A 15,530-nucleotide genomic window follows, 5' to 3' on the forward strand; every position below is an offset into this window, starting at 1 on the left:
TTTTGTGTGTGGTGAGGGTGCGCCGTTTTCGGGGTTTTTTTTCCTGTTTTACTTTTTTCACCAAATACTTTTTTTCCCCCCCCCCCCCCCCCCCCCCCCCATCTAGCAGAATTGTACTGATTGACCTTCGAGTCTGAAACAGCAATACCTACTACTTTGCCGCTGCAACACAGTTCTCCTTGCTGGTCATGCTCTACTTCTCCCTTCCCGATTTTCCCAAGAAACGGACCGGTCTCAATTACTTTGGTATCCTCACCAGGTCAGTGACATATCAAGCCTCCTGCGTACCGTACCTCGCTTATATCAACCCCTTTCGAACCGTGCCTAGTATGGTCAAACTCTTTTTCACACAGCCGTTGTTGATCCAGAGTTGCCTCGTCGGTTATTTATCGTGCTCGATTTTCGTCAGCTGGTGGACATCGTTAACGTTTCTTCTCAACGATGCCCCGTTTCGTTACGACACGCAAGTCTCGTGTTCTTTCTCCCTGAATTCCGTATCTAACTCTCTCCTCTGCAACTAGATTCGAAATCGGTCTCTTCGGTCTGTGCGGAATCGTCGCAGTCGTTTGGGCTCCACTCGCTGGACGGCTTACGGACCGCCTGCAACCGTGGTTGGTCAGCTTTCTCGCTCTCGTCGGGCAGTTGTGCACAGGAGCCCTGGCGTTGGGAGCTGCGGGACTCAATCTGGCCCCAGTCATCATCTGCTGTATTTGTGAGTCGTCGCTCGCTAAGTAATTGTCGGGGAAGCCCTGCTAATCACGAGTTCTACTTCTCTAAAGTTATCGACGTATTCCAACAAACGATGACTCTCGGACAACAAGCACGTATCTATGCGTACGCTTCTGTCCTCGCTCATCTTACTCTTTACTTCGCTGACGTGCTCTCGCTCAACCTTCAGCATCGATCCACTCAGTCGAGGCCGGATCAACGGAGTCTACATGAGTTTTGTCTTTGCGGGCCAGGCCACCGGAAGTTCGGCCGGCCCAAAACTCTTCCTTCGATATGGATGGAGAGCTTGTTACGCCTTTCAGCTCGGATTCAACGTCCTCGCGTTGTTGACCCTCCTCGCGCGTGGCCCGGGAGCGAAAAGCTGGATTGGATGGAGTGGGAACTACAGTCTGAGGAAAGCTCGACCAGTGAAAGAGGAGCGCAGAGACGAGGAGACTGTAGTCGAACTGGAAGAGAAGCAGGAAGATAAATCGAGAAACGACGAACAGTCGTCGAGCCAAAAAGGAACATAAAGGCGAAGTCTTCCTTCTTGCTTGTACTATTCCCCTATCCATATCATATGTTTATTTATATTGTACCAAATGCACTGGGGATTTTGGAGCATGTCCAATGAGCGAGATCTCGAGAATCGCTGCCTTCCTTTCTCGATAACATGTCACTTTCTTCATGAACGGCCCGCCCCACGACGACACAGACTCAGACTACGGATCAGAACTAGACTTCACAGACGAAGCTCTCTTGGACGTCCTCGATCGAGCGCAATCGAGTTTCATCAAACAACAATCAGAATCCGCCCAGAATCGGCCTACGCAGACCGGGGGGAGCCTCAACGAGATCCATGTAGAGCTGGAAACTCTAGGACCTTTAGTTGGGGAAGCTTCAGCAAAGTTGAGCGAGCGAAGGGTTGAGGATCAGAGAAGCCTCTGGTGAGTCTCTCGCTGGATTGACATACTAGCATATTGTAGATAGCTGATCTCACAATGTACATGCGTCGTAGGGAACGATATCGCAAATCAAGGAACTGGGGAGCTCTCAGCGTTTCCGACCTCTCGAGTCCTTCATGGTGCGAGCAACAACACGCTTACCGACTAGCTTCGAAGAGCTGGCTACCTCCACTGAAACGACCTGCGACAATCACCTCGTCGAAAGGCGTAGAACTCGTTGTAGACACGAAGAAAACCGTAAAACGTGAGAAAGTGCTGGTGAAAGGGACAGAGATACACGCAAAGATCGAGAAAACAGTCATGGGAGACGTGCAGCAAGTTAGAGTCGAGACAGAAGGGAACAGAGAGGCTTGGTGGGCGTTGAGAATCCTGAACACGATCGTATCGTTAACGATCCTGATCGAAAAGGGAAGAGTCGTACGTGAATGTCTTTCCTGTGCGCGGCCTAGCATCCCTCACTCACCTCAATGTGGATCTGACAGCGTGAAATTCCCGTTGTCGGCTTCGTCGGCGACTTTCTCGTCTTCGGAGTAATCGACGAGATCGAGCGGCGCGAAATTCCGATCTCTCCTCTAGCATCGTCTCTTCCTCGCTCTCGAGCTCCTCAACAGAAGACGTCCCCCGCCAAGTCTGCGAGGAAAGCTCAGCCTTCCACGCCGAAGAAATCATCCCCCTCGACGTCGAAACTCACTCCTTCCCCGAGCAAGAAGAACGATCAATCGACCTTACTGCAATTCTTCTCGCCATCACCGACGACATCCCAACCGAAACCTGCTCTCGACCTGGCTGGAAACGGCGTGAACGGGGCTCGGGACAAGGGCAAAGGGAAGGAGACGAATTTCGATTCGGATGATCTGTTCATGGGCCTGACGCAGACGGACGACGAGGCGGACCTAGCAGCATTGGCAGAAGTCGAAGCACTGGAGAAGCTGAGACTCGAGCTCGAGGCAGTTGAAGGGACGAAAACGAGATGGGGTTACATCATTTCCGACACGAAAAGTCGGTTCAATCGCTCTTTACCACCCGAAGCAGAGACGATTCCTGCAAAACTCCAATTGATGCTCTATCACCGACTGTTCACTTCCCTGCTTCAACCGGAACCACCGCCTACTACCGCTCCATCCTCCTCTTCTCCGAATCCAGCGCCCAGTCTCGTTCCTACCGGTCCTTTCCTCTGGTCAAAGCTCTACTCAAAATTCGACCTCTCCTCAGATGCTCCACTTCCGACTTCTTTCCTCGCGACTATCAAGCCCGTCATCGAAGGTTCCGAGCTCGAGGATCTCCTGAGTAACGCAAGTACGTTGAGGGAGTTCGTACGGGCGCTTGCAAAAGTTGGAGAGATGCTCAAAGGAGGACGAGCGGAATCGAAGGTTCTGGAAGACGAGATGGAGCTGAGCTACGTCTTGAGGCAGGAAGAGGGCGCAGGGCGATGGAAAGGACGGAGAAGCGCGAAAAAGAAGAAGAAGAAGGAGTCGATCACTGTCGATGCGAGAAGCAACTCAAAGCTCGAAATGGACGACGAAGAAGCCGACCTCGAAGCAGCTATCAGACTCAGTCTCCAGGATCAGGATCAACAGGTTGCGGCAAATGACGTCGATGTAGAAAACAAGCGAGTCCCGGAGGAGGAGGAGGACATCGCAGGAGGAGATTCTCAACTACCTTTCCTCGCAAATCCCTCACTTCCTCTCCCCTTCGAACTTCCTCCGCCTCTCTCCGTCGAGGAGAGTCTCAGCGACGATGATCATCACGCGCTGAAGGGCGCAATCCCTCTCTCGTCTCTACCTACCAATTCGCAAGCGGCCCTTCAAGACGAACCATCCCCTGCAATTCCATTGTCTCGCCGACACGGTACGCGATCGAGTTCCTCCGCTCCGCCTCCTGCTCTCCCTCAAGCCCCGCGCAAACGTCCTCGTTCTCCCTCTCTGCCTCAAACACCTCCGCAGCTTATTGGTGTCTCTCGATTTCCACTTTCGCTTCCGTTACTCTCTTCCCACCTCGCCGAATCTCTCTCATACTGGAACGGTGAGCGAGACCCGATTGGAGTTTCTATCGAGGAGGTCAGAAGATGTCGAACATGCGAATTTGAGGAAGGCTGTGAATGGAGAGCTGGGAAAGCGAAGGAAATGGAGGAGAAAGGTAGAGAAAGGAAACTGGCGAGGGAGAGGGAGAAGAAGGAGCTAGTTTCGAAATGAAATGGAAATTGAGCACTGATACTAAGTCACGAATCGCTTCGGAGAGAGCAACGAAGCGATTGTGTATGAGCGATGCCTCTGAGATATCCTGCTACCTACTGTCTTGAGTGGTTGCCTCTTCATCGGCCCGTGAGAGATTGCGTTAAACGAGATGCTCGAGTTTCCCGAGTCTTGCTCTGCTTCTAAAGTCCTTCGTGTCAGCTCTTCCGACTATAGGACGACAGGTCACGAGTAAGTCTCTCTAGCAGTGGCAGCATCACGACAAGCGTTGTTTGAGATTGTCTCGCGAAGCGTTGGATTCGCTGAAATCGATGACCTTAAGAGCTGTGGCGAGTCTAATCTGTGAGAATCGAGATCTCTCTAGTCGGACGGAGTCAAACGAGGTCTAGCGAGTGATGAGAATGTATGAGTGATTGAAGAGAAGAGAGACTTCAATCAACTCGAACACCTCGCTCGCTAGAATTCTAAATAAAAATTTATGCAATGAATTCTAATCAACCTTCGTCTCGTCCATCATTCCATCCGAACATAATCTCCCTCTCAAAGTGCTACAGGTGATGAAGAGTGTTCAGAAGCACGCGGGAATCATAGAGGAACGAGTAATCCCCACTAGACCCGCGGTTGACGCTCGGAAAGCGATAGCTCCGCTCGCGATTCAGATCTCGCGCAGACTGCGTTTGCTCGCGAGAGAGCCGAGCTCAGGTGGCCATCTGAACCCTTGCAATAGTTTCAATTCTCCACGGGCTGGTTTCCCTCCTCTGCTACGGCTTTCGCAATCTTCTCCTCCCCTTTCCAGATCCCTTCAATCATGCCCAACCACTCGAGCATCTCCTCGAGGTGCCCTCGCTCTTCTTTCGACTTTGAGTCTATCCGTGACGCCTGTTCCTTCTCCCATTCCAACCTCAAGGTTTGACACGTCTTGATACCTTGTCCGCATTCGATGACTAGACTCTTCGCTATCGCTTTCAACGTCGCTTCAACCTTTTTCTCGTTGAGATGTGAGATTTGGTCAATTGAACCGCTGAGGAGGTCATAGAACGGGGCGACTGCTTCGGCAGAGAGCGAGCGATTTGAAGGAAGCCGGAGGTGGAATAGCCTCAAAGCAATCAAGACCCTCCAGGAAGGCGCCGGAGGGTGAGACTGGAACGTCATGTCACTGTAGAGCGCGATGTATCAGCTCGGTGAAGGCCCAGAAACCAAAGAGTGCAAGCTCACCCCCAATAACCTGAATCTTTCAGCACTCCAATCTTCAATTCGCCTTCCAGCCCTTGGTTCTCGAACATCCCCTCGATGTATTTGTCGCAATCAAGCGAGTTGTACGGGTTTTCATCTCCAACTGTGAAGCCGTATTCGCTCAGCAGGAACGAGTCGTCGTGTCCTCCGTAGCTGAATGCGAGCTCATCTCCCTTTTGCAGTTCCTTGTCCGACGAAGAACGAGAAGGCGAGGAGAACGTGAGCGCGGTTGGAGACGGATGCGGTTTGGTCGAGAGAGCTGGAGCGTGATTGATCATATCGATGACGGGAGCTAGAGTTAACGAGTTTTCTTTCTTGCTCCAGTGCGAGGGAGAGGTCGAGTTTGAGGGGAGGTCAAAATAGATACAACGAGTGTTGACTGTTCTCCGCAAGCTTAACGTCAGATCCAGGCGTCGAGAGAATCGTGCGTCGAGAGAATCGGTATGTCTGCCTCACCGTTGAGCCAACCGAGGAGAAAGTCGTAAAACCCAAACACTTCTCCCTCTTCCAGCTTCGTCTCATTCTGTGAACCACATGACGGAGTTCAGTTCTGCGATAGAACCGGATGACGATGCCGAATACACTCACCCAGAGGCTTTGCACTGTTTCCCAATCTTGCTTGAATCTCTTTCCGATATCATTGACTCGACTTCGCAATCCCGAACCCATGCAGTCGCACAGTTTTTGGTATCGACTCCTTTCCTTCGTGTTCATCTCCGTTCTGTCTTGCATCGAAACGTCCTCCTTCAAACTATACTCTGTCGCCAGTTGAGCCGAATCAAGGGTACTGATTTTCCAGGTGAGTGGGTGATTCGGGAAACTTCTCGGCAATGTCGCGATGAATGGCCAGTACTTGTCTCTTGCGAGAACAGCTGGACTTTCCTTCGATTTCCCCTTGACCCTTATGTCGCTGTCGGAGAAAAGGTGTTTGCGAAATTGAAGAGCGAGGTGGAGAGACAGCAATTGGGTCGCATTGAGCCGTCCGTTCGTGAACGGAGGAGGGTATAGCGGACTCAGTGTTGACAGGTTGAGCAGCGCCTTGTTCGGGATACTGATCAGGAGCGAGGAAGGTTTCTGGAGAGAGAGAGACGAAGATGAGCTTGCGTCAACCCGAGAGGTCCGCCTGAAACGCTCACTAGATCAATCCTCGCCACTAGACCACGTCCAGCTGCGGAAAGAATGCCTAGAGTCAGATCCTTTCGAGAGAACTTGAAATTGAGATGAAGGAAAAGAGAGGAGGAAGGAGCGACTAACCTGCGTTATGGACCAGTTGTACGTGCTCTTCTATGTCTATCGAACCTTCGAAGGTAGCTAGCCAAGCGAGGAGCGAGGTCCAGATCGGGTCAAAGTCGTTTGACATGGAGCGGTTGTTGGATAAGGGAGACCGGGGTGCCGCTGGCCGCCGAGGGTCCGTATATGCTCTGTGGAGGACTCTTGTGTATTGGTACGAGTACAAAGTGGGAGGAAGGAGCTAGAAAGGTTGATCGCTGAAATTCGAGCTGAAACTCTCAGAAATCGTCTCTCGCAAGATGATCTCACAAACAGCGTTTCTTTCTTTACATAACAGGGTACGAACTAAGAAGCTATGCCTTGAGAGCAGCATCACAGATTTCCGTCATCCTCAAAACGGCTTCTTCCTCTCCCTTTCTTCCGACGATTTGAAGCGAGACGGGAGCGTCGATGAACACTTCAGGGTCATCTAGCGATCCCGAACAAGGAGAGGCGGGTCAGTAGATGTCGTGACTTTCAAGGGCGTCTCGAGAGGAGAGGGGAACTCACATCGCTCGTAGTTGATTTTGTCAAAGTCGCATTTGAACTCGTGAGGTTCTGCCTTGACGTCCTCCTTCGTGACCGAAGTAACCGGTACGATCCCGACACTCTGGTCCGTGACGTTGAACGTTCCAGTGTAGCCGATGTATTGCTGCGAGTCATGAGTGAAGGAGGTGTAAGGAGCAACCGGGGCGATCATTGCGTCGATTGGTCGTCCCGTTCCAGTTTGCTCCTGAGTCGCTTCCCACGCCGCGAGTTGTTTCGTGATGTACTGCTTGCGTCGGAGACAGAGTCGCCAGTACTCGAATGCCGAGAGTTCCTTACTGTCACCGCTCAAGACCCCATTGAGGTTGGGTTCGGAAGAAAGCGCGACCGCTTCGGCAATGTCTCGTCCTCCATCCGCCTCGAAGAGTTCTCCAGTAATCTTATTTCCTTCTTCGGCGTTCGGCGGAGTGTAGTCGATAACTGTGGATCGAAAACGATGTAAGCGAATTGGAAAGTTGCGAGAACGGGTGAAGGAGAACCGACCTTTGTGACCTTGCGCCTCGAGCTTCTCCTTCATAATCTTGAGACCTCGGATGATCGGAGGAGTCGGCTTGACCAGTCCATCACTCCACATGATCCCGAAAACGAGCTCTTTACCGCCGTTGTGCTCTTCAAGTTCGTATTGGGATTCCCTCCAAGCGATGTGAGAAGCGTTAGGATCGTATCTCCAAGGTTGACCTTCGAGGACGGCCTTGACGAAGAGTTTGAGAGCAGAAAGCGACGTTGTCATGGGACCTAAAACCGAGTTGATCGCTTCGAAGCCTTCGAGCGAATTTGTGGCGCCGCCGTATCTGATCACACACGCACACAAGGAACGAGTCAGCTCAGACTCGACGCAGAAGAGAGAAGAGTGAGAGCTATGATGATTTACGGGATGCGGTGGTAGCTCGGACGGAGACCATAGAGACCGTTAAACGCCGAGGGAATACGAATCGAACCTCCAATGTCACTTCCGACTCCAAGAGGTGATCCTCGAAGCGCGATCAACGCTCCTTCACCTCCGGAAGAACCTCCCGATGAAAGACCGCGGTTGAACGGCATGACGGTTCGTCCGTACAGGTTGTTGAGAGTCTCTCCAGACATGAGAGCCTGTTCGACGAGTCAAAATGAGTCAGCTCAGACATGCTACGTTCGCTTCACTGATCCTCTACTGAGATCTATGCCTGAGAAAGGAAGACTCACTTGAGGTACATTCGTGTAGCAGTACAAGACTGCGCCCTGCTTGAGTAAAAGGTCGACGAGCACAGCGTTTTTCTTCGCGATACGATCAACCCATCCGACGTATCCTGCACGATTCGAGTTGTCAGAGCTGCTCTCCACTCATACTGTACACGACGAGTGATGGGACACGAAGAAGGAGACAGAAAACGACCTACCCATGTTGACTTGCTTGCCCTCGACGTCGATTTGACATTTGAGCGAGATTGGGAGACCGTGTAACACACCGACTGGTTTTCCGGTCTTCTTGAGTTCTTCATCGAGGTATTTCGCGCGAGCCTGTCGTTGAACGAGTCAAATGATTCGTTAGCTGGTCGTTGCGAGGGTCGAGAAAAGGGAGAGCTCAACGACGTACGATCGCGTCTTCCGCCCAAAGATCGGTGAGACAGTTCGTAAGCTGATGAGCAATCACAGCTCGATGAAGGAATGCTCTCTAGGAACCATAACATAGTCAGACATGGAGATGGTTGTGCGGAGAAGACTCAAGGCTTGGTTCACTCACGATGACTTTTTCAGCACTCCATTCGGCTGACGCCATCTTCGACAACAAGGCATCTACATCTTGTTCCGTCACATCGATCTCGTCCCGGTCCAGCAATCCCTCGAGTCTGACGGTTGAAACGTTTCGAAGTGATTCATCGATTTGAACTTTCGGCCCGCACTGGTCAATCTTCGCTTGGAGTTGAGCGCGAGTAGTCTTTACGGTATCTTCCCAGTTTGGCATCGTGGTTCAGTCGATCGCGGATAGTGGTGAGGGAAAGGAAGACGAGGCGGGGAATTTCAAGTTTTCGGAGAACTAGGTTCCGAGTAGGTCAGCAGGCGGGGGTGAGCAGATTACGGATCATCCGGCGCGCCAGATCTCTAACCGCCGGTCGACCACGTTCCCGGTCGGAAGTAGAGGCTGCAGATAAGGCTCGCCCGACCGTGAGTCTTTCGCAATCTTATCTTTCCTCTCTCTTCCCCCGTTGGCTCATGCGCTGACGTGAGTATGTATCTCGCCGTCCTGCTCAATTGATGGATCATTAGACCGATCGCAGCTTTACTGGAAGCGGCAAGGTCGAGGTTAGCGAGTAGCTGAACCGGGTGATCCGACCGGAATCGAACTTGGCCAAAACAGTCTACTTTTCCGTGGCTCTTATCGTTATCGAGAACCGGAGAAATGTACGATATGCGTGACCCCAGAACTGCTCTGCTCGAAGACTCTATCGCGCTTTCTATATTAGATTTTTTCTTCGCCGATTCGACTCTTCTTCCCTCCTTCTTCCAACGCCGCCCTTCCGACATTGCCCTCCCTTCTACTCCCTATTCATACTCTCTCGACCTCCTCGACTCGATCTATACGACAACCTCGACGAACCGCTGCAATATCGAAGAACCAATTCCCTCTTTCTTGTTTTCGCAACCTTTCTCTCGCAATCGCAAACGATGGCCGTTCAAGGTTTCCCCGAAGGAGAGGCGCCCTTTGCACATCTCCTTAGTGCCGGAGTCGGTTACGGTGTGGTCATCGGCGCCAGTGTCTTCTTTGCCGCTTTCATGTGTGAGTCTGGCACTCTCAAACCTCTCCTGGTCTTCCCGTCGATCTTCTTCTCCTCTCTTCTCTCTGATGCTGACAGTGATACTGTGTATCCAGATGGCTTGACTACACTACAAGCACGCTTCACTCGACTCAACCCACAAACTGCAGGAGAATTCCTTGCAGCCTCTCGATCGGTTAAGCCCGGGTTGATTGCTTGCGGTATCGTCTCTGCCTGGACAGTAAGTACTCTTCTCGTCTCTCCTTTCCTTCCCTCTCCTCTTTCGACATCTTTCTGTCACGTTTTTTTCCCTCGTTTCGAAAGTTTCGTATCCTTACTGAGAGATTTCTCGCGAGCAGTGGTCTGCCACTCTACTTCAGTCATCCGCGGGAACGTTCGGTTCGGGCGTGTCCGGCGCATGGTGGTATGGTGTCGGAGGTGAGTCACAACTTTCAATTTACTCTCTTTCGCACTTTTCATATCTCTTCTGGCTTCTTTCGCTGACATGTATCGACACCCTTTTCGTGGTGCAGGAACGATTCAGATCGCCATGTTCGCCGTCATGGCGTCAAAGGTCAAGATGAACGCAAACGGAGCTGTGACTTACCTTCAAATTGTCGAACGTCGATACGGAACCGCTTGTCACATTCTCATGACCGGAGCAGCTCTCGTCTGTGCCAACATCGTCACCGGTAGTCTGATTCTCGGCGCTTCAGCAACGATCAACGCTCTAACGGGAGCTAGCATTTACGCTTGTAACTTTTTACTGCCTCTCGGGATCAGTGCTTATGTTCTCCTTGGTGGTCTACGAGCTGTGAGTGCTTCTTTCACAAACACACACACACATACACACACTCTCTCTCTCTCTCTTTGCTGAGCTCAGAAAACTCATACTTGTCGTTTTCCAGACTTTCTTGGTCGACTTCCTTCACACCGTTGCTCTCTTCGTCATCATCTACTACTTCGCCTTCACTACCTACGGGACCTCCGACCTCATCGGCTCGCCCACAAAAATGTACGAATTGTTGACGGAAGCAGCTCGGATCACACCCGTTTCGGGTAACGCAGAGGGGAGCTATCTCACGATGACGAGTAACTCGGGACTGCTCTTTGCTGCAAGCACTATCGCCAACGGATTCTCCGTGAGTCTTCGCGAATCGATTCTTTCTTTCGTAACCCTAACCCTCAAGTCCGGCTAACAACGTTTCCGACCGCTCTTCAGGGAGTCTTCCTCGATCAAGGATACTGGCAGCGGGCCATCGCTTCTCGTCCTGAAACTACCACGCAAGGTTACTTCGCAGGAGGCATCGCGTGATAAGTCTCTCTTCCTTTTGTTTCTTGAATCGCACAACCCAGAACTTACCTTTCTCTGCGTCGTGTTCACGTTCGCCATTCCCTTCTGCTTCGGGACGACTTTAGGATTGGCCGGACGAGCTCTCATGTCAAATCCCGCTTTCCCTACTTTCCCCTTCGCCCTCTCGGAATCTCAAGTTTCAGCTGGATTGGTTGCTCCCGCTGCCGCCGCAACTCTCCTCGGAAAGGCAGGATCCGTCGCAATGCTCGTCGTAGTTTTCATGGCTTCGACCTCGGCGACTTCGGCTGAACTCATCTCAGTCTCGTCGATTATCACGTTCGACATCGTCGACTGCTACAAAAAGAAAAAGCTCACGGCGAATCAATCTCTACGAATTTCGGAATTCGCGATTTTCGGATACGCAGTCTGGTCTGGATGTTGGTCGACGATCTTGCACGTCGCTGGAATCGATCTTGGATGGTTATTCTTCGTCCAGTGAGTTTTCCTCTCTTTCACCTTCCCGATACAGCGACTGACCGACACGCTCCGACTTGCATTAGGGGTGTACTCTTGACTCCGGCAGTCTTCCCCGTCGCTTGTACAGTAGCATGGAGCAAAACGAGTCGAGCCGCCGTCCTTGGAGGAACTGGGTTCGGATTCGCATGCGCCATGATCGCCTGGTTCACCGCCTGTAGCAAGTGCTACGGTGCGATCGACATTCCGAATCTCGCAAAGCCGTACTCGGCAGTCTCAGGAGCCTCTGCCGGACTCGTCATGAGTACAATCGCAACGACTATCATCACTCTAATCAGTACGTTGTTTTCCCTCGAACCTTGCGAGCGACTCCAGCTCAATCCTTTCCTTCACTCCAGAACCCGACAACTACAATTGGAAGGGAACACGTGCCATCAAAATCGCTTCCGACGACGCTTCGACCAAGACTACTCTCGAAGAAAACGAAGACAGGTCTCCTTCTTCATCCGACTTGAACGAAAAGAAGACGGACGATGAACCTTCGACCGAGATCCAACAAGCCCCCGCCCTCGTCAACAACGACAAAGAAGACTTCGAGAGTCAAGTTCCGCAAGAAGAAGAGGAAGAGCTCGACCGTGCAATGCTCGAAAGAGTCTTGAAGAAGGCAACTTGGGGAAGCGCTATATTGGCCGTTATCATCACTGTTGTACGTATTCGGTCGCTTCTACGTCATAAGACGAGGGTGCTGATCTTTCGTTACTTCCTCACGCTTGACAGATCATTCCTCTTCCACTCTTCTTCTCCCACTACATCTTCTCTCCTAAATTCTTCACTGGTTGGGTCGCGATCGCACTCATCTGGGTACTTGTCGCCGGAGCTCTATGCATGTAAGTTCTTCCCGTCTCTGTTCACGGTTGATTTGAGCTCGGAAACGCTGACACAGATGAATTTTCAGCCTTTTACCGGTCTGGGAATCGAAGAGGGAAATGTCCTTGATCGTGAGAGGAGCCGTGCGAGCGATGACGGGTCGAGGTTCGAGACAGGACGTGGTTGCTTGAGATTAAACGATAGATCGCTTGATTACAGAACGGTTTTCTCTGTCTCTCTCTCTTAGTGTATTTCTTCTCTCCTTTGTCGTGATGTGCTGCTGTGGGTTTATCGGAAATGAAAAGGGTTACAACAATTCGTACTTGAGAACAAACACTACGAACAGAAATGTCTAGAGTGCCCCGAAATTCAGCGATAACAACCTGGCTCTTCTCTCCACCTCGTCCTCTCTCTACGGTAAGCGGATGAGACAAGTGGTCAGTTACATAGTGCCGGACAAAGGACGTCCGCACGGAGAGAGGAAGTTGCAACTCACCTTTTCATTGAGATGCAAAACTAGAACGACGATTCCCAAACCAACGATCGCCGTAAGCAGTACGACCGTGACCCAAGGGATCCAGTCTCCTGGTTTCAAGTACAACTCTTTCCTCCATTCTCCAACGTCACCTTTACCCTCGGTCTCGCTCGATTGGTAAGGCAAGATTAGGACTTGGGAATTTGGGATCACTCCCTCGAGATTGATGAAGTGTTGTTCTTGCTGTGACCGGGTCGAGCCGATAAATAGATTCTCGACGTAGTTGTTTGTGCGTCCCAAACCGAGGTGGGCGTACGGTAACCCAAGTGACATGTAAGAGGTCGAAGGAAGTTGTGCGTCTGCGATCGAATAAATGGTCAGCAACGTTGATGGGCACGGCGCTCTCAGTCGAAGAGGACCCCGAGACGAGACAATTCAGGAAAGGGGAGACTGACATTGGGTCGAACGACGAGCGCCAGTCGGATCGAGAACTGTGAATTTGAAGCTAGCTCCTGAGTAACTGCTTCCATACGGCTACGCTCGACGTCAAGGTATATCGTCAGTGATCTTGTCGTACATCGAGCAAACAGCGGAGAAAGGAATAAGACTGACTCGATACCTCGTTTGACCAGGTTCCGTTGGTTCACACCAACTCTTGCAGGCGCCGTTGAGAACTATTCGAGATCAACCGTCACGCTGATGAGCATCCCTGGCTCAGACTGAGAGTACGGGAGGAAGACGAGGTTCTCACCCATCGCTTTCAAGAAGAAAGCGTCGTTGAAGAAGTTGTTCTTGATGAAATTGATCTGTCTCGCTGCTCCGGATTGACCTGATCTCTGAAGAACGATATCGAGTGATCCCTGTGAATACATAGTCGTGAGCACTCCTTCTCGATAGTGACAGAGAAACGAAACAGCGTACATCGTCATCCAAATCTACCCAACTAACGCTCTCGACATCCGTAAACTTCTCCATCTCCTCAACTCCCTTCGCGTCCCCTTCAACGACTTCATACCGTCTTCGACTCGTTCGAATCTGAGCTTCGGTACATTTCCCGGGAGAGCACGGTCGAGATTGCAACAGTTTGACCCGACGTTGAGAAGAGTGAGCTTGAGGTGATACGAGGAGTAGCAGGTCGGGGTATCCGTCGATGTTGTAGTCTCCGATCTGAGGCGGAGTTGGGAGGAAACCGCGAAACGACGTCGAGCTGGTAACGAGGTTGTGCGAAGCAATGAGGTCTTTCGAAACTACGAATTTGCTGAGAGACTACAAGAGCACACGAGCAGAAGGTTAGTAGTCACGTTGATTCCCAACAAAGCGAGAGAGAGGTATTTACAGCATTGTCTTCAGAGTCGTTCAGGTTGAATCCGAAATTTGGATCGGCGACGCAGAGGTTTTCGATATCCCGACAATCTTCCTCCGGACCGGAAGTGCTCGTACAAAGAGGAATTTGATCGTTGTAGGCGATTTGAATCGAACAATCCCGGTTGTTCGAACTCGGACAAACCGTTAGAATCATGTCCAACGTTCCATCTCGATCTGCTCAGGGTCTGTCGTCAGCTCATGTACCCGAGAGTTTTAGGCGTGAGAGAGAGGAAGAGAAAGACACGCAGGCTCCGAGGGAGAGAGAGTGCAAGCGAGAAAGAAAGAAAAAAACGTACCCATATCCGCGAATGAAACGCTCTTCGTTCCCTTGGGCAGGTCACCACCTCGTTTCCAGACAAACTTTCCTCCTGTTGCTTCCGTCTGTTGTCCCTCCTCGTCTCCCTCACCTCCTCGCAATGATCCTTTCTTCTCATTGATCCAAACCTCGTACCTCAAATGATCCTTATCGTCCCCATTCTTCCCTCCCATACACGTCACAAAAACATCTGCCAAACAATCCCCATCGAGATCGAGGAATTGATTCGAATGAGGATTCGGGAAATTACAATTCCATTCACCAGTCGGATGCGATGAGTAATCGAATCGGGCTGATGCGTCGGTGGATGTGAATAGAGAGGAATCGTTTGGGGAAGAGGATGCGGTGTTGAGCCAGAGTTGGGGAGAGGAGGCAGAAGTGGGAGAGAATCCGAATAACGAGGTCTGCATCGTTCCGGTTGCGTCTAGTGGGATTGGTTGAGGGAGACTTGACGAGTCGAGAGTGTATGGCTCAGCTGGAAATAGTGCAGGAGACGAGTCAGCAAAGATAAGTCAAAGCTGGAAAGTCGAGACGGCTTTCGAACTTGTAACGTACCGAAAGTTCCATTCAAGGTCTGTAGGTAGACCAACAATTGAGTCTCTTTCGACCATCCCGAACCTGGTTGTTGTTCTCCCATCAACAACAAGTCCAACTTTCCATCTCTATTGAAATCTCCCGGAACGACGTTCGTCACGATGAAATCTCCCTTTGTTTTAATCAAAGTCTCCTCCTGTTCCTTCCACACGTACTCCTTCCTATCCCAAGTCCATACCGACAGTGAACGTTGGTCATAAGAGAGGTGGAACAAGTCGAGGAATTGATCCGAATCGAAATCTCCCCAGGCCGCGATCTTTCCGGTCTTCGGTAGTCCAAGCGAGCCGAGGTCGAGCAGTTTCTCGGAAGTGAATCGGTGCGTGTGGGATGGGAAGAGGGAGGATAGAGAAGGGAAGGACCAGGCGCGAGTCGACGAGGATGAGAGAGAAATGACGACGAGGAACAACAAGGAGGAGAGCATCGTCGCTCGTAAGAGCCGAGAGTAGGCGCGAGTCACACTGTCCTGTTTACGCTTGAAGCTTGAAGTCGAGGTGAATGGC

At 51.4% G+C, this 15,530-nt stretch overlaps 6 protein-coding genes across 6 annotated transcripts; 3 read left to right on the forward strand and 3 right to left on the reverse strand.

Moving 5' to 3' along the window:
- Positions 1-142: 142 nt before the first annotated feature.
- On the forward strand, positions 143-1,241 carry JCM6883_004249 (uncharacterized protein; the record flags this gene model as incomplete). Its single annotated transcript, XM_076633906.1, has 4 exons — positions 143-463; positions 522-712; positions 780-834; positions 899-1,241. Coding segments are annotated over 4 exons (910 nt in total), but the record flags the coding sequence as incomplete, so codon positions are not given.
- Positions 1,242-1,395: 154 nt separating this feature from the next.
- On the forward strand, positions 1,396-3,865 carry JCM6883_004250 (uncharacterized protein; the record flags this gene model as incomplete). The annotated part of the gene is made up of 3 exons (XM_076633907.1): positions 1,396-1,655; positions 1,727-2,090; positions 2,156-3,865. The coding sequence occupies 3 exons, from the start codon at positions 1,396-1,398 to the stop codon at positions 3,863-3,865; spliced, it is 2,334 nt and encodes a 777-aa protein (XP_076486070.1).
- A 729-nt stretch (positions 3,866-4,594) lies between these two features.
- Positions 4,595-6,458, reverse strand: RKM2 (protein-lysine N-methyltransferase; the record flags this gene model as incomplete). The annotated part of the gene is made up of 6 exons (XM_076633908.1): positions 4,595-5,021; positions 5,081-5,477; positions 5,555-5,621; positions 5,687-6,172; positions 6,235-6,266; positions 6,353-6,458. 6 exons carry the CDS (start codon positions 6,456-6,458, stop codon positions 4,595-4,597), a joined length of 1,515 nt encoding a protein of 504 aa, XP_076486071.1.
- A 223-nt stretch (positions 6,459-6,681) lies between these two features.
- On the reverse strand, positions 6,682-8,855 carry JCM6883_004252 (uncharacterized protein; the record flags this gene model as incomplete). The annotated part of the gene is made up of 8 exons (XM_076633909.1): positions 6,682-6,797; positions 6,878-7,333; positions 7,397-7,704; positions 7,785-8,002; positions 8,096-8,199; positions 8,290-8,410; positions 8,487-8,564; positions 8,634-8,855. The coding sequence occupies 8 exons, from the start codon at positions 8,853-8,855 to the stop codon at positions 6,682-6,684; spliced, it is 1,623 nt and encodes a 540-aa protein (XP_076486072.1).
- Positions 8,856-9,556: 701 nt separating this feature from the next.
- On the forward strand, positions 9,557-12,471 carry JCM6883_004253 (sodium:solute symporter family protein; the record flags this gene model as incomplete). The annotated part of the gene is made up of 11 exons (XM_076633910.1): positions 9,557-9,668; positions 9,762-9,886; positions 10,005-10,083; positions 10,179-10,459; positions 10,554-10,787; positions 10,868-10,934; positions 11,002-11,434; positions 11,500-11,750; positions 11,812-12,119; positions 12,191-12,300; positions 12,369-12,471. The coding sequence occupies 11 exons, from the start codon at positions 9,557-9,559 to the stop codon at positions 12,469-12,471; spliced, it is 2,103 nt and encodes a 700-aa protein (XP_076486073.1).
- Positions 12,472-12,632: 161 nt separating this feature from the next.
- On the reverse strand, positions 12,633-15,451 carry JCM6883_004254 (FG-GAP repeat domain-containing protein; the record flags this gene model as incomplete). Its single annotated transcript, XM_076633911.1, has 9 exons — positions 12,633-12,692; positions 12,777-13,114; positions 13,211-13,289; positions 13,368-13,429; positions 13,507-13,615; positions 13,677-14,021; positions 14,092-14,294; positions 14,417-14,911; positions 14,992-15,451. The coding sequence occupies 9 exons, from the start codon at positions 15,449-15,451 to the stop codon at positions 12,633-12,635; spliced, it is 2,151 nt and encodes a 716-aa protein (XP_076486074.1).
- Between the last annotated feature and the right edge of the window lie 79 nt (positions 15,452-15,530).

This window comes from Sporobolomyces salmoneus, assembly GCF_050403485.1.
Source record: "Sporobolomyces salmoneus JCM6883 DNA, S_salmoneus_JCM6883_v1_ctg47, whole genome shotgun sequence".
NCBI classification, from domain to species: domain Eukaryota; kingdom Fungi; phylum Basidiomycota; class Microbotryomycetes; order Sporidiobolales; family Sporidiobolaceae; genus Sporobolomyces; species Sporobolomyces salmoneus.